Below are 15567 nucleotides of genomic sequence, written 5' to 3'. Positions count from 1 at the left end.
CGATTCCATGGCCGTGGTAGTAGCACTCGCCGAGCTGACAGAGAACGGTGCTGTTTTGAGGGTTCTTGGCGGCCAGCGCTTCAAAACGTCGCAAGGCCATAGGTAAATGGACCGTGGTTCCGATTCCAAGAAGAAGGCATTGACCCAGAATGAAATCGCTGAACCAATGGGTCCTGGAGCCGACTTGACACCATCCGAATAAATCGACTTGTGGTTGATTGCCTTGGCCTCGTGGTGGCTGGTTGGTGGTATTCTCCAGACGATAAGCATCGTCACAGTTGACCTCGGTCCCGAGTCCACAGACCAAGCATCAACGTTTCAAAAATACAGCGACGTCCTTGAACGAACCGACTGTGTTTGTCGAAGTTTCGGAATCGGCTAGTTGACCCCATAACTCGAATGCCCTTTCCGAATTTTGGGGTGTGCCGAATCCAAGAAGGTGAAGCCAGCCAAGTGCGAAAACAAAGCCATCGCGCTCGGTGGATTGGTCTTCACAATCATCGATTTTTTGAGCGATGAAGGTGAACACTTCATTCCAATCCGAAGCCTCCATTTCCAAGTCCATCGAAAGGACAAGAAAACGAGAGACACCATCGTCCTTGAGGGCTTCAATGGCTTCAGCCGGAGTCAACTGGTTTTGGGAATCTATTGCGGGCGGTACAAATATTAGTCACGAATCATTTACGAGTGGCAAATGGGCGTGTGGACATACCTGATGACTCCGAATGATCTTCAACGGGTTGTTCATTTTCGCCCGAAACGCTGACCGATGAGACGCTTGAATCCGATGGCGATGTCCGTTCGAACGATTCCAAGATACGAGTGAACTCTGGGATAAGTTCGGCGGCCTTGGGACGCTTGCTTGCTTTCTTCCGGAGGCAGCCTTCGAGAACGTCCTCGAGACCAGGAATGTTGAATTCCCGAATTTCAATAGTCGCCCCAGTTTCGTAAATGGCTTGAATGTCTTTGAGTTCGTCGATTTCTCGAGGCCAGACATTTTCGCAGTTGATCAGTATATCGCAGCATGTTATGCCAAACGAATATACGTCTGAGGACTTGTTGGGGCGGATCGGTCCGATAGCTCTCACTCGTTCAGGGGCCATATAGTAATAGGTACCATATGGCTGCTGACCCCTGTCGAGACTGAGCTCTTCATATCCGGTCTTGGTCCCATGGAGCTTGAACGAGCATCCAAAGTCTGTGAGGAGGATCGACAAATCCAGCGACACCAAGGTATTGTTGGGCTTGACGTCAACGTAGATGACGTTTTTGCTGTGGAGATATTCGAGGCCTTCTGCAATTTCCTTCATCCAGCGGACCTTGGTTGGCTTTGCTGTTTCTGGGTGCCCTTCGATATACCGTTCCAAATCGAGGTGGGGTTGAAAAGTGGAAATCATCGCAGGAGCGATGTCGTATCCGATCGATACGCCGATCAGCCGGAGGATCCGTTTGTGGCTGAGGAGCTCCCAGACACCGGCTTCCCATCCAAGTTCGACAATCGGGTCGTGGTCGGAACCTTGTGGCTTTCGAAGCATTTTGATGGCGACCTCCGTATTTATGACACCGTCGTTGAGCCGTCCGCTTCTGATCTCGGTGAAGTCCGACGTTTTGAGGAGGCCATCCTCCTCTCGGTTGATGGTCAAATGGTCGGCGTCGAAAAACTTGCATTTGAGCATCGACTTGAGTTGTCTGGCCTGAGTGCTGTGGCTTCGTGTACGTCGAGACATTTTGGCGGCGCTAGTTGGTAGCGGGATGGGTTCGTTTTTTTGAGGAAAAATGCTGGTGGGGGTGAGGGGGAGCGGGGAGCGGATGCCGAGGGCGGCCATGAAGAGACAGCGGACGTTCAGCGTGGCTTGTCGACTCAGGTGCCATGAAATTAGAAATGAATGAAATTCATGATTCCGCGTCATGGCCAGCCTCAGTGTGGCCATTTGCTGCGCGTCACCCAGAATCCAGTCATTGGAAAAATGTGTGTGTGTATATTGACAAATATTCAATATTGCAAACACTGGTGGTATCGAGTGATACTACATGACGAGGCACTTCTTTTTCTTGCGAATGAAGTCGCTGGATATCTTGGAGGAGGGCTCTGGAGCTGGGGTAGGATGAGATTTCTCGCGCCTGGAAGGGATTTGCTCTTCGACAAGTGCGATGTTTCTCATGACCATTTGGATGTGGGGGTGTTTGGGGTCACTGAATATATTGGTCCAAATCGCCAATGCCTCTTGGTACAAGGCAAGTGCATCGCCCAGGCGTCCTTGGTCACTTGCCACCAGGCCTATGTTGTTGAGTGTCGAGGCAACATCGGGATGTTCGCGGGTGCCATAGACCTTGGTGGTGGTCAGCATGGCTGGGACTGGTGAAGAGCAGAACGAAGGAGCAACCCAAACCAAGAGGGAATCACCATCCACCCATCCACTCACCCACCCGGGAATGCCCGAGCTGCTCCGGATTCGAGCGGTGGTCACCACGTGACCATGTGCCATGAAACGCTTTCCTCTGTCCGAGGTGGTCGTTCTCGCCTGCCCCCCAAGCCAAGCAGCCACCGAGAGCGCCCGCTTTCCCCGTCATCTCCCCGTCGTTCCATCCCTTCGCCACCGCTCATAAATGGCTTGTGAAGCGTCTACCTTTGACGATATCGTCGCTCGTGGTTGTCGAGTCGTCGACCCAAGTGATATCGTGTCCGTCGAACCACTTCAGAACTTCCTCATGATGAGGGACAACATTCAGGTTCGCTTGGCTTTCTTCGATCGTAAGATTGTCGTCGTCAAGAAATATCGCCGCCTTCCTGATGAGGATTCTGGAGAATATCCACTCCACTTCCTCTGGGACGTTGGTACTTGGTCCAGCCTCCACCACTTCAACATCCTCCCCCTTCTCGGCATCTCCCGTCTCGACGACGGGTTCTGGGTTGCCCTGAGTCCCTTCCAACCAAAAGGCAACCTCACTACCTACATCCGAAAGAACCCCCCAGTCTCCATGGAAACCAAAGTTCTCTGGATGAAGGAGATAGCCACTGGCCTGCGCTATCTCCACGAAAAGCGAGTCGTCCATGGTGACTTGAAACCCGACCATATCCTGGTCGACTCTCGCCTCCACCTCCACCTCTGTGACTTCGCCTCTTCGCTCAGCTTCCCCCCAAATGTGAGCAGCGCCAAAGGATTCCCGCTTCCAGCCGTGCATGGTCGATACGGCACTGCCTACTACATGGCCCCCGAGCAAGTTCACGCCAATCATCCTGTCCAGCCCAACAGAAGCACAGACGTCTTTGCCTTTGCTGTCTGCGCCTGTGAAATCCTCGCAGACATGTGTAATGTCTGGGGCGAAGAGTCCCCTGGTAAAGATGTCTATGAAGAGCGTCGCAATTTTTTCGCTCAAGGTAGGACTGCTACCATCCATCGAGACGCCCCGCCCTCCCTCGGGGCCATGTTGACCAAATGCCTCCAACATGAGCCCCAAAAGCGCCTCGCCATCAAGGACATCGTCAAGATGCTCGAAAGTCTCCACAAGAGGCTCAAGGCATCCGCTGCACAAAAAAAGCGGCTCGAATGCAAGGCCATGGCTACTCAGCGTGGTGTCTTCAAGCCCCTCACCCAAGCAGTCCAGAACGACGGTGATGCTGATTTGTTGGCATTGTTCGATGGTATTTCAGCTGGTAGTAGCAGTGACGACGACACTTGAATGCAGTTTTTGTTCAATATACCCCTCAGTCCATGCAGTAGCCAGTGCCCTTGGTCCCACACATTTGATTTTTTCTGTGTGCATCCACCAGCAACGATGAGTTTCCACAGGCGATATAGCAACGACCCCGCCACCACAACCACGTCCAGCGACGACATCAACGACAGTGTCGATATTGGCATGGACTCTTCCAGCGGCGACAGTAGCTTCAGTACCAGCTATGATGAACCAATGAAATGGGAAGTCGCTCCTCTCCCCACTCTGCGAAAGCGATCTTCGTCGATCGTGGAACAGCCCGGGTTCAAGCGGTCCAGGAACAGCGAACCTCAGCCAGAGACCAACGACGAGTCAGAGCAGTGGATGGACCGGGGGTATCCAGTGGTCGAAGAAGATACCACAATGGCCATGTATTATCCCATCAAGAAGGCCAGTACGAGCAGCGAACGCCATATGCCTTGGGAATTCGATGACATCCCAGGCCCGAGGAAGCGACCCGGTTTTGAGGAGCCACCTATCTCCAAGCGACCCCGCCGAACTGGTGAATTTGCTGGATATGTCAACCAGCGTAAGCGAGGCAGGGACGAGTACGACAATCTCCAGCGACCCAGCAAGCGACACCAGCAGACTGGGGATTTCATCGAGTTTGTGGGTCGAAGCAAGCGCGCTGCTGACGACATCGACGATTCTCCCCGCCCGGTCAAGCGGAGTGCTTCTCGATTCTCAATCTTCTCTGAGTAAGCTGTCTCCCCGCCCCCCCATGACCCGGCTGACACAATCTCCGCCCTGCCAGATGACCCCCCCATTCTTCCGACACACCGCTCACGTCCAGTTCCCGATGCTGGCTTCGCATCGTCCTCAAAACCAGCCCGATTTCCTGCCGCCGTGAAGCATCGCCTCTCTCTGCAATCGATCGAACATGCCTCAAGACGACTTTATCTCCCTGTACTGGCCTCAACTACCCGCCGAGATTCAGTGTCTGATCCTCGCCTACGTCTCCAGTGATCAGTTCACTGTAGATGCTCTTCTGCGCTCTGGATTCATGTTCAAATGCGGTGCTCCCCAGCGCCGCGAGCTGATCGTTGGCAGCATCAAGATGATCAGTGCAATCGAGCATCCCGGTGATCTCTTGGATTCCGCCGATGATACTGGCAACGAAGACGATCAAGAAGAAACGTTCAAACCGGACTGGACAGGGGACTACGATCGCCTCGAGCGAGATGACTACCCCCATTGTGCCACTCGAGCTGCTCTGATCAGCGCCCGGATCAACTACTACAAACGTTACTACTCGCGATACAGCCGTTATCGAACCAAGAAGGGTCGCTCGTCCTGTGTACCCCTCGAGCAGTGGTTCCCTACCAAGTGGATCTACCCCAAGCACGATGTATTCAGCGCCGTGACTACTCGGGTCTTTCGTATCTACCGACACCTCTTTGCCGAGTATTCGCATGCTCGCGATGTTGACAAGCTCCATGCTCTCCAGCGCAGCGTTGCATACTTCGAGGGTCGTCGATACAAGTATGGGGAAGGTGGTTATGGCCGAGACTCACGGCTCGCCATCGCTTCATTCAAGAAGGGTGCGCATTTCGGAAGCGCCTTCTGCAAGTACGAGCTGATCAAGTATCAAGCCGAGTACGATCAGAGTGCCATTCCCAAAGAGCTCGACCTCTTCTTCCGCCAACTACTGGCCGACCCAGATATGACTATTCAACATGAAATCGTGCCTGACGGGATACTCCAGGAATATGCGCTTATCCCCGCAGTCGCTTGCCAGCTTGCCAAATACCACTTCACAAACCGAACATCGATCGTCAACCTGGCTCGCTATACACTGAGTCTCTTCTACGATTTGAACCCGGTGCCTGGACCCGAGCACGACTGGTACATCTGTCGCACCGAGGGGCATTCCCCAAATGTGTGGTACTACGACACCCTCCGCTTCTATCTGCTGATCCTCCGTGTCTACGGAATTGTCGATCTGTGCGAGCCATTTGAGAAGATCGAGGACCGAGGACCCCGAACCCAGGGCTGGATGTCGTTTCCTGGACTTTCTGCTGACACCTGGAGGGATATCAGTATTGCCTTCTTCCGCCAGGTCTTTCTGGATATGGAGGACGAGGCATACATCCCCTTTGTGGTTGGTTGGCTGGGAGACTGGAGTACCAGCCCGCTCCAGTATTGCCGAGAGAATGCCTATCTGTTCACCGACCTCAGTACCCACCTCTACACGAACCCTCTTCAAGACCTGCAGTACGTCATCGGCAACGAGTTTGAAGCGATCGTCAGCTCGGATGAAATGGCGGCTCATCCGATCGAGGCCATGTTCATGGCTGGGCTCTATGCCATATACCACAATATCCAAACGATGAACCACGATCTCATGATCGAATTTAAAGATGGTGTCATCGGTGGCTGTCGCAAGGCCATGCAATACTTTGACTACTGTGTGCGGGCTCTCCAACGCCAGAGCAAGTTCAGCGATCGCCACCGGCTCCTCCTTGAGGGAAGCCTACTTCCTCAAGGGTGTGAGTATGGCTATCGCAGAAATGAATGGAAGCACGCAAGACCAGCAGCATGCAGTCAGTTGCCTGGTCCAATCCTACGATCGATCAACGAACAAGACCCGAAGCCCCGCTGCGGTCTGCATTGCCTTTGCATATCTTGGCGGCTATGGAGTCGAGCGTGATGTCTACAGCGCCAGGTACTGGTTCGAGACGCAGGATGCCCAGTTCCTCAAGTCGCTGAAGATATCCGATAATATCTGGTGCAGTTGGGCACTCAAGCCAGCGGACCAGGTCGCCATGAAATCGATCAGCTGGATCAAAACTCATATGGGTGTGCGTCATGATGTGTCTGGGTTGCTGCATGACTTGGAACTCCCAGCTGGAAACGATGGTGGTGTGTAGGGGGTGGTTGACTCGTGAATACAGTGGCAGCTCCTTCCTCCTTGCTTGCACCAGTACACCCTGTCTGCCAGGCCAGTCTGGGAGACACCCTGTCTGACGAAATCGCCGCCCAACCCCGTCATGTTCCGCTCCCTCCGCCATCGAGCGGGTCGCTTATATTGACCGTCTCGCTGCCCCTGCCATCCACACCCCTGTTCCAAAATGTCCATTGCCAAGATTGCCCGTGCCGCCGACGTCATTGCCCGCCTATCTGGGCAAGCCCCCGTCGATCACCCATTGCAGAGCGCCTTCAAGTCTGCCATCGATCTCTTCCATGTGCTGAAGGACATGTATATCAACCACCGTGGTTGGGAATTCATGGTCAGCAGGACTGCTTACCTACTCACTGTGCTGAGCAAGCATGATGCCGATGATCTCGAGTCCATGCAAATCGGGGACGCTCTCTCTGCCCTGTACGATACGATCACCCACACGATCGCATTCGAGCGACCCTTCGATTCCGCTGACGTCTATGGCCAGATCAAAGAATTTTGCCACAATCAAGAGGAACAATGGACGATCTTTGCCCAGCACCGCCGCCCTGGTGGTCCCGATCTCGTCCCCTTGAACGACACTGGTCTGGAGATGTGTCTTGCGTGTGATCAAACCATCGATCGCACCATCGACATTGCTCGCATCGTCACTGAGAAGCGCAAAGAGCAGCCAGAGGAAGCAAGTGAGCCCGATGCGAAGAGGTGCAAAGCATTCCACCGCCGACGAGGAAGGTGAAACCGAGCCTGTTCCGCCCCCCACGGACTCGGCCGTCAATGACGTCGATCCCCCGGGTCCTAGCATACCGGCTGAGAAGTCTGAGGAACCCGACGTGTCCGAGGAACCGGGCATGTCCGAGAAGCTCATCGATGACCCCGAAGACGACAACCAGAGCGACGTGACTGAAGATTTGGATATCGCCCCTTATGAAGGACCAGATGCGACTGCTGAACCCACGACCCCGGCAAACAACGAGCGCGAAGACGGTGAACTGACCCCCGTCCTCGACGCACCGGTTGCTCCTCCCTCGCTCAGCGAAGCTTGCATCAAAGCGGAGCCACCCGTGCCAGAAAAAGAACGATCTCCTTCCCCGGCTTCATCGGATAGCGTTCCGTCCGAGCCCGACACACCAGACTCCATACTCGACGAGTGTATGGAGTTCATCATGGAGAACTTCAAGCAAATTCCTCTTGATGACCATGAGTGGGATCGCACAGTCGACGATGTCCTCAAGCTTGTCTCCACGGGGTCGTTCAGGGCAACGTTTTTGCTTGGCTGGATCCGATATGTTGGTATCGGAAACAAACAAGATCGACCCCTTGCCTTCACGACGTGGGTTGGGCTACTCACTCCACCCATCAACTCGCCCTGGAGGACGCAGGAGCTCAGTCCCAGTACCAGAAAATGGATATCCTTTTTGATCCGCTGGGGCAAGACTGCTGAATGCTGCCCCGAGACCATTGGCCAGTGTGTCCCTGTCGACAAACACGATGGGATCCTTGAAAACCATCACAAGTTTTCAAGGATGTACTTTGAGTGCATGAACCTCGCGTCAGACGACGACGTCCTTTGCAAATTCATCACAGCGCACTGCTACAACGAAGGATTTGGAACAGCACCATCGAAGCGACAGGCCCAATCTCTCTGGGTCTCACTGAAGCGCAACCAAACCAGTGCTGGGATGTGTTGTGTTGGTGCGTGTTTCGAAATTGGCGCGTTCACTCAGAAAAACGAAGAGCAAGCCATCAACTTCTATCGCCAAGCCATCGCTATGGGATCGAAAATGGCAGAATTCTGTCTTGGAGCGTGTCTACTTTCAAACCCAACGAGGGATGTTGCTTTGCTCGACGAAGGCATGAGGCTGCTGCAAAGCGCCTCTGTATCCGGGTCGATCATTGCGACGATGCGTCTGGCTCTACATTTCGAACGAGGTCAATATGTGGCGAGGAGCCACGCCAACGCAAGCCAGTTCTACCACAGAGCTGCTGAATTCGGGAGTGTCGAGGCTCAGTGGCGATTTGGCTCTGCCTACACGACAGCGAATACCGACAAGGATCGAGCCTACTCTATCGAAATGCTGATCAAAGCAGCAGATCAGGGTCATATTGACTCCATGGCCTTTCTTGGGCAGATCTACTACACGCAATCGCGAATCCGAGACTACTTCAAGGCCATCAAGTATCTGAGAATGGCTGCACATGCTGGACACCCAGCGGCGCAATGCTACCTCAGCCTCTGCTACCTGCGAGGACATGGTACTGCACAGTCGCAGAGCCTTCACACGCAATGGCTTCAATGTGCCATTGCCACCAACCCAAGTGAAAAGGACAAGTACCTCGCCCTCATTCAATCCCCATGATATGACTGCTCACTCCATGTCACCCCAGCATTCCAAACCCGATGCAATCTTTCCTTTGTTTCTGTGCTTCGAAGCCATCCGTTTGTGCTCTTTTTCGACTTCGTCATTATGGCCGTTATCATCCAATTCTTCCGATGATGGTGCCGACGAAGACGACGAATCGTTCCAGTTTTCCTGTTCATTTTGTGGTTCGCTGGACTCACTTTCAGAGTCCAGAGCGAGAACCGGCTTGCAATAAAGTCTCTGGATTGCTGCTTGTACATCCTCGTGCACACCCTCGCTCGTGACAGTGACGATATGTCCCTCGAACGACTTTTCTATTCCATCGATAGACCAGAGACGTGTGCATCCGGTGATGTCGAGCTGGTTCAGCTGAGACAGGGTGTGTGGGAGACCGACAAAGTCGCGGATAGCAGTGTGTGCAAGCGAAAGACGCTCGAGGGCTGGGCAGCGAGGGAAGAATAGGAGGGACTGTAGCGACGTGCAGTTGTTCAGAGTAATGCATTCGAGCAGAGGCAGATCCTTTGGCAGACCAGCGAGCGACTCGAGACTTCTGCATGCTGACAGATCCAGAGTCTTCAGCTCGGGGAGTGAGTGAGGCAGGCCATCTAGTGTACGCAGCGATAAGCAATCGCGCATGATCAGATGCTCGAGGACGGGTACGCTTGTGGGGAAGCCATCCATGGTTGAGATACTGGTTCCCGATAGATCGAGGGTCACGAGCACATGAAACTCGCGGGGCATGCTGTGCAGGATATCCAGATCGCGAATATTGGACATGTCCAGCTCTGTGACAAAGGCGATGGCATCCATGCAGGGCACCGAGTGGATAGTGTCGGTCGCTGCCTGGTTGATGCACTCTGCCAGGATCTCCATCTCCTCGGCAAATGTCATTTCATTCACATCACCCTCGTCGGTGAGCTCGGAGCCATCACAAGACTCGATATCAGCGTCGGTCTTGTCAGGATCGAGCTGTGCCTTTGACTCTGGAACCGACTCTAAGTTAGTAGATGGACCTGGTGCGGAGTCTTGGTTGAGTGGTTTATTAAGGAATTTCGCGAAAAAATCAAACATGGTAGCGAAGAATGCGGACGGGGTAACTACAAATAGTGCAACAAATGATTTCAATGGGATTCGCTGCGCGAGAGGATGGTTCTCATATCGCCGAGATCATGGAGCCTGGATCTCACACTGAACAATGTGTGATGGAGAGAGTCCTCGAGATCGGTAGGGATGCTTCCGAGACCATAGATGATTTCAAGGGCGTTGAGAATCATCTCCTGTGCCTCAACGTATTGCTTGGATCTGAGACACTCCTCGCCCCTGGATGCCATGTACTGCGCAATATACAGGCTCGATTCGTCGCTAGGTTGCTCCTCGGGTCTGTCGTTGCCGGGTTCGTCGTCGTCGCTGTAGTCGACAAGATCGTCGTCTTCATCGATGTAGAACTTTGCAGCTGCTGTCGTGACCGTCTCGGTATCGCTGTCGGGCAAATCCAGCGTGTGTGTTTCGAGTGCCTTGCATCGAATCTGTGCTGGAGAGTGATCGACGAGGAACTCGCACAGCGCCAAGACATGGCGAGCCACCAGATTGTCCTCAAAGACGATGTGGTTCTTCTGAAGCTTGTTGATCCACTTGCCCATGCCGACGATGTCCTCCTGGACGGCCCGGATGCATGCGATGATGCAGCATTGGTAGAGGACTTCGAAGGCTTCACCCCTGGCTTCGTGCTGGCCTGCCAAGCGAAAGGACTCACGGGCGAGGTCATCGAGGGACTTGTCGAGGATCGCAGGTGCGAGGAGACGAATGATCGAGTCGATATGGAAGCGTTCGAGTGTTGCAGCGGTGGTCATGGTTGGTTGAAGGGCACAGGAGAGATGAAAGCGAAAGAGCAGGGCTGCGCGGCCAGGATGGAAAAAATGATCTGGGCCTCTTGTAGGACACGCCGACCATGAGCAACTCCCCTGTACAGCGACTGCTCACTCTACCCATCGACGGACTCCGCCCCACGCAGATCACGGTGGGGTTCAAGGATGTTGAACTGAAGCGCCTGACCATCCGCTCACTGATTGTGAAAGCGGACAGGCTTTACAACTACCTCAATGCCAAACGGGTCAGTGTCGTCATTGGCCCTGGCAAAATACCCTATATTGTCGATGGCCATGCACTTGTGCGTGCGCTCTATGAGACCAGGCTCCAAGCGGCACATTGTGTGGTGTTGGAAGACTACAGCACAGTAGCAACACAGGATGCCTTTTGGGAGAAGATGTACAGCCGTCGCTGGGTGTTTCCCTTCGACTCCGAAGGCCATGGACCGCTGCCATTCAGCGCGATTCCGCTGCATGTCAAGGACATGACGGACGATCCCTTCAAGAGCCTCGCCTCCGCCGTGCAGCGGTCGGGTGGTTTTTTGCCTCCTTCCCAGCCGCAGGACGAATGGGAGTGGGTGCAATATCTCCGCAGCAGGGTGCATGGGGATCCGAACGCCAACATGCCCGGGGCGCTTGTGGATGCCTCCCATGCTGCCCACATGATCGAGGCAGCGGCCCTGCCAGGGTTCATTCCGCCAGGATGGTGATTTTTTTCTCCTTTCCAATGGACAGAACAACACACACAAGCAATGGAAACCATCACGATCATCCTCATCACTGCGATCATCTTTATCCTCTTGACTGGTGGCGGGCTCGGGTATCTCTTCTACACCAACAAGACCACGTTCTGTGGTGCATCGGCCGCCGGAGCCAGCGCAGTCCGGGTGAAACCGCCCACTGCCAGTCCGACCCCCGCGGCCGCCGTCGCCGCTGCCCAGCCCAGTGCTGTCGCACCACAGCCGGCGGTCGTGGATCCGTCTGCCACTGCGGCCGTGCCAGCGCCAGCCCCTGTCCCCAGCTCCTCTTGAGCACACATTTTTTGTCCTCCAAACAAGAGCAGCATGTCCCGCAATACAACACAGTCTATCCCCTTCCACAAGCTTTTCTGGGCACTTCCCCAGGAGGTGCAGGAGCGCATCTTTGCTTGGATGTTTGTGCTGGACATCCCAGCCATCTGCGACGACCTCAGTCAGCCAGCCACGAGACTCGGCTGTGGACTCACGAAGCGCCTCGAGAAGAGCGGCCTCTTGGATCCCGAGGTCAATCGCCATCTCGCGCGATTCGCGGACCCCCTGTGGCTCAAAAAGTGTGTGCTGCTGGAGACGCTTCGCCATTTCCGCATGTGCGAGACGCTGTTCGCCAAGCGCATGATGCACAAGTGCCTGAGCACATTTGCCAGCGAAAGCGTCATTGAGAAATATGAGCAGGATAGCTACATCAACACCATCTTGCTGAACAGCTTCCAGCTGACCATGGAGGGTATGCTCATCCCCCATGTGGCAGACTTTCAGCATCGCGCATCGTCGTTTCTCTCCTCGCCGGGAATCCAGGGGCTCGGAGATGACTATGCTGCCCGCCTGGCTTGCCACGTTCAAGCGATGGATCACCAGGCGCGCACGAGTCTGGCAGCCATGCTAAAGGGTGCCTTGCGATTCGCGGTCAAGTCGTACTGTGCGAAACGATACGACACCAATGAGGAGCAGCGAGCGAACGAGGACGTGATGCTTGCCATGCTGGACGCTGCCCAGCGCCATCATAAATTCCGGGTGCTGATTGGGGAGCCCTGAGTGCCAGAGATCTCGCCATGACTTCCCTGCCAGGAGACGACGCAATCGAAACCCCACTCACTGGGAGCATTTTCACGCTCAGGACTTTCAACCTGAGCAAGTTGCGATTCACATCCACCCCAGACATGTCGTCAGACGAGTTCGAGACCATCACTGAGCTCGACCTGAGCCACAATGCCATCCGAGTCCTGCAAGCCTGTCTGCTTCCTGTGAATCTGCAAGTGCTCGACCTCTCACACAACCAAATCACCAAGATTCCAAGCAACCTGTCCACCAGTCTACCCCATCTGGTCGAGTTGAATCTCTTTGCCAACAGTATCACCCACATTCCTGCGAGTCTGGGTGAATGCAAGGAACTCAAGCGCCTCGATCTTGGAGGAAATCATGTCGTTGATTTTTCGCACCTGGCAGGCATGAGGGAGCTCGCATATCTGCGAGTCACCCTGATTCCTGGGTACGCTGGGTTCGAATCGCACATCACCCAGCGCCTGGGGCACGAAGGAATGGAGTTGAGTTTGTTTGTGTGCACAAAAACAGCATTCAGCACAAGCTGCTCTTGTCGAATATAGCATTACCGTCTGAATCCAGCGTTGACGGTGCGATTGTGTATGTCAGTGGGACGGTGGGGAATGGTTTGGTGGGATCATTGAGGACGATGGGTGCCTTGGAAGGATCAAAAACACTGCCGCTGGCACTGGGTGCACCGGCCGCATAAGGGGTATTAGACCACCACTGTGTGTTTTTGAAGACGGTGGATGCATCCGGGAGCTGCTTCTTTGGCGCATATGATACATTGCTGTAATCCAGAGAGACATAGCCACCGCTGGGTGCACCCGAACCCGAACCCGAACTGGATCCAGGTGCTCCAGAGCCAGGGCCAGAGCCGACGCGGTTTGTGCCAAAGGGAAGAGTGTTCGCACCCATGTAACCATAGCCACCGCTGGTGTCTGGATTGTATTTAGATGAGCTGTAGACCCGAGTGTCCGAGGACATGAGCGAGGTGGAGATGCCAGGGCTGCGGGATACGGATGCCTGAGGGTTCCCGGCAATGATTGGCACCTGCGTGACACGATCGCACGAATTGTGCAGCCAGAGTGCCTCGGGAATGATTTGGGTCACTCGGGCATCGGGGACATGCATGTGCTCGGGCATGGTATTGTTGTCGAGAAGCGGGCTGCACCATTTGCGGTCGGGAAGGAAGGACCCGTAGCGCAACGAAGAGTCAATGTTGATGCGATTGGGTGGAGTGAGGGACATGAGGTGTATTGATACCAATGGGTGTAGAAAAAAACAAACAGACGCAATCGCAGTCGGTGCTTGATCCCACACACTCATTCACTCGTCCTGGATGTTTCGATTGATGATGGCGTTGCGCATCTTTGTGTAGACCTTCTGGGCATAGGCACGGAACTCTGGTTCGACCTTTGGAGCGGCCTTGTCGATGCCCAGACCCTGGAGAATGCACCACAGTAGGATCTCGTTGACATTGCGGATTTCTGCCTTCTTCTGCATGGCCAGTTCATTGTTGCCCAGGACGATCGTATTGGTGCCGGTGAGTGCTGCAGCGGCATCTACCACAGCGGTCCTGGTCTTGGTGGTCTTGCGCTTCTTCTTCGGAGGCGGTGTGGTTTCCCCGGGCGCTGTCTCGGGTATGGCGATGGACTCGATGATACCGAGCTTGGAGTTCCACTTGATATCGGCCGTATCCAGGCAGGAACGATCGGTGTGTGGCGCAGGGATATTGCCCTGGTAGAAGGCGGATATGCGCTCGAGTTTCTGTGTCAGCGAGAGCTGTGTCCAGCGCTTGAAATAGCGGCCCTGGTGCTGATTCAAGCAGAATCCCCCGGCCTCGAGTTTTTCGAGCTCTATCTCGCATCCCTTCTGTATCGACATGACGTGGTTCCTCTCCTGCAAAATGTGATACTGCTGGTCGAGCAACGCGTCAAGCATCTCCTTCATATGCGCGTCTGGCTCGATGCCAGAGGACGGAACAATGATGGAGCGGACGCCAAGGAGTGTGGTGACATCAAGGCCAGTGAATTCATGGACGACCCCAAAGGTGCGTATGAGCTCGTCTTTCTTTGCTCGATAGTGCTTGCCGCGCTTGTGCTTGGAGACCATGTCCTCGATCATTTCCATCGACAATTGACAGGTCTCGCTCAACAGGGAATCCATCTTTTGGTTGAACACGGTCAGCAAGCTCTTGTGGTCGCGCTCGATGGACCGAAGGTGTGTCTGGTTCACATAGCGGTCAAAGCCGTCGCGATACTGGGATAACTCGAGCCATCTCTGGAGTGTATCGGTGCCCTGGTAGGCAGGGTCGAGCAGAGGGCAGACACCATGTGCCTGGACGATTTCGGGGAGAAGCAGAAGCCAGCGACACACGGGGAACGACATGCTGAATCCAGAGACTGGAAGGGTAGTGTATACCCATGCTCTAGAAAAATGTCCTTACTGCGTTTTTTTTCGCAGCCTCTCTCCAGTCTACCGCATCAATGACCGACGAAGACACTCTGTTTGAGCACGACACCACTGCCGACGAGACCATCGTGCCAGATTTCGCCATATGCTCGAGCTGTGCCCGACATCCAATGGTGACCAATATAGCTGCTATTCGGACGAGCAGCTCCAATTGCTTCTACGAATCTTCAACGAAGGACATGACCGCTTCGAACGCGCTCCGATGCGATCGCCAAGCTGCAAGAAACCTTTCCCGACAAGGATCAACGATATTGGCTCCGGCGCGCACTGCAACTCTATCCGCAACTTGTGCTCGCGCAGGAAGAAAAGCGAATGCTCCGCAAGATGCAAAAGACCGTCTTTCGTCCTGCAACCGCCCAAGAGCTGGCTCTGGACGATGCACATAGAACAACGTATTGAAGCAGTACGCCGAGTTGGGAAATTTCAAGTATTGGGGGGCACTGCCATGTGAC

General features: G+C 54.4%; 9 protein-coding genes across 9 annotated transcripts; 7 read left to right on the top strand and 2 right to left on the bottom strand.

The window, feature by feature from the left end:
* Window positions 1-677: 677 nt before the first annotated feature.
* BJ171DRAFT_432549 (kinase-like domain-containing protein) lies at window positions 678-1676 on the bottom strand (the record flags this gene model as incomplete). Its single annotated transcript, XM_053107914.1, has 1 exon — window positions 678-1676. One exon carries the CDS (start codon window positions 1674-1676, stop codon window positions 678-680), a length of 999 nt encoding a protein of 332 aa, XP_052961921.1.
* Window positions 1677-2484: 808 nt separating this feature from the next.
* On the top strand, window positions 2485-3721 carry BJ171DRAFT_535622 (kinase-like domain-containing protein). The gene has a single exon (XM_053112848.1). It carries the CDS (start codon window positions 2608-2610, stop codon window positions 3679-3681), a length of 1074 nt encoding a protein of 357 aa, XP_052961920.1. The 5' UTR covers window positions 2485-2607; the 3' UTR covers window positions 3682-3721.
* Window positions 3722-3772: 51 nt separating this feature from the next.
* On the top strand, window positions 3773-4642 carry BJ171DRAFT_605395 (uncharacterized protein; the record flags this gene model as incomplete). Its single annotated transcript, XM_053115200.1, has 2 exons — window positions 3773-4415; window positions 4547-4642. Coding segments are annotated over exons 1-2 (732 nt in total), but the record flags the coding sequence as incomplete, so codon positions are not given.
* Window positions 4643-4655: 13 nt separating this feature from the next.
* Window positions 4656-6663, top strand: BJ171DRAFT_535619 (uncharacterized protein). Its single transcript, XM_053112847.1, has 2 exons — window positions 4656-6153; window positions 6185-6663. The coding sequence occupies exons 1-2, from the start codon at window positions 4721-4723 to the stop codon at window positions 6585-6587; spliced, it is 1836 nt and encodes a 611-aa protein (XP_052961918.1). The 5' UTR covers window positions 4656-4720; the 3' UTR covers window positions 6588-6663.
* BJ171DRAFT_535615 (uncharacterized protein) lies at window positions 6584-9230 on the top strand. The gene is made up of 2 exons (XM_053112846.1): window positions 6584-7269; window positions 7424-9230. Exons 1-2 carry the CDS (start codon window positions 6789-6791, stop codon window positions 8974-8976), a joined length of 2034 nt encoding a protein of 677 aa, XP_052961917.1. The 5' UTR covers window positions 6584-6788; the 3' UTR covers window positions 8977-9230.
* Window positions 9231-10927: 1697 nt separating this feature from the next.
* Window positions 10928-11587, top strand: BJ171DRAFT_610321 (ParB/Sulfiredoxin; the record flags this gene model as incomplete). The annotated part of the gene is made up of 1 exon (XM_053115270.1): window positions 10928-11587. The coding sequence occupies one exon, from the start codon at window positions 10928-10930 to the stop codon at window positions 11552-11554; it is 627 nt and encodes a 208-aa protein (XP_052961916.1). The 3' UTR covers window positions 11555-11587.
* A 403-nt stretch (window positions 11588-11990) lies between these two features.
* On the top strand, window positions 11991-12699 carry BJ171DRAFT_535612 (uncharacterized protein). Its single transcript, XM_053112845.1, has one exon. The coding sequence runs from the start codon at window positions 11996-11998 to the stop codon at window positions 12632-12634; it is 639 nt and encodes a 212-aa protein (XP_052961915.1). The 5' UTR covers window positions 11991-11995; the 3' UTR covers window positions 12635-12699.
* BJ171DRAFT_535611 (uncharacterized protein) lies at window positions 12693-13329 on the top strand. The gene has a single exon (XM_053112844.1). The coding sequence runs from the start codon at window positions 12760-12762 to the stop codon at window positions 13201-13203; it is 444 nt and encodes a 147-aa protein (XP_052961914.1). The 5' UTR covers window positions 12693-12759; the 3' UTR covers window positions 13204-13329.
* Window positions 13330-13873: 544 nt separating this feature from the next.
* BJ171DRAFT_610315 (uncharacterized protein) lies at window positions 13874-15031 on the bottom strand (the record flags this gene model as incomplete). Its single annotated transcript, XM_053115269.1, has 1 exon — window positions 13874-15031. The coding sequence occupies one exon, from the start codon at window positions 15029-15031 to the stop codon at window positions 13970-13972; it is 1062 nt and encodes a 353-aa protein (XP_052961913.1). The 3' UTR covers window positions 13874-13969.
* Between the last annotated feature and the right edge of the window lie 536 nt (window positions 15032-15567).

Source organism: Polychytrium aggregatum (assembly GCF_025602895.1).
Source record: "Polychytrium aggregatum strain JEL109 chromosome Unknown BJ171scaffold_102, whole genome shotgun sequence".
Taxonomy (NCBI): domain Eukaryota; kingdom Fungi; phylum Chytridiomycota; class Chytridiomycetes; order Polychytriales; genus Polychytrium; species Polychytrium aggregatum.
This window is presented reverse-complemented; position numbering and strand designations above follow the sequence as displayed.

What these genes read in the sequence shown, in the direction of transcription:
- BJ171DRAFT_535622 (XM_053112848.1), top strand. Translation starts at nt 2,608, where the DNA reads ATGGCTTGTGAAGCGTCTACCTTTGACGATATCGTCGCTCGTGGTTGT.
- BJ171DRAFT_535619 (XM_053112847.1), top strand. Translation starts at nt 4,721, where the DNA reads ATGTTCAAATGCGGTGCTCCCCAGCGCCGCGAGCTGATCGTTGGCAGC. An exon ending in GCTCTCCAACGCCAGAGCAA is followed by an intron (nt 6,154 to 6,184) that starts GTTCAGCGATCG and finishes CTCCTCCTTGAG; the next exon opens with GGAAGCCTACTTCCTCAAGG.
- BJ171DRAFT_535615 (XM_053112846.1), top strand. Translation starts at nt 6,789, where the DNA reads ATGTCCATTGCCAAGATTGCCCGTGCCGCCGACGTCATTGCCCGCCTA. An exon ending in CGACATTGCTCGCATCGTCA is followed by an intron (nt 7,270 to 7,423) that starts CTGAGAAGCGCA and finishes GTCCTAGCATAC; the next exon opens with CGGCTGAGAAGTCTGAGGAA.
- BJ171DRAFT_535612 (XM_053112845.1), top strand. Translation starts at nt 11,996, where the DNA reads ATGTTTGTGCTGGACATCCCAGCCATCTGCGACGACCTCAGTCAGCCA.
- BJ171DRAFT_535611 (XM_053112844.1), top strand. Translation starts at nt 12,760, where the DNA reads ATGTCGTCAGACGAGTTCGAGACCATCACTGAGCTCGACCTGAGCCAC.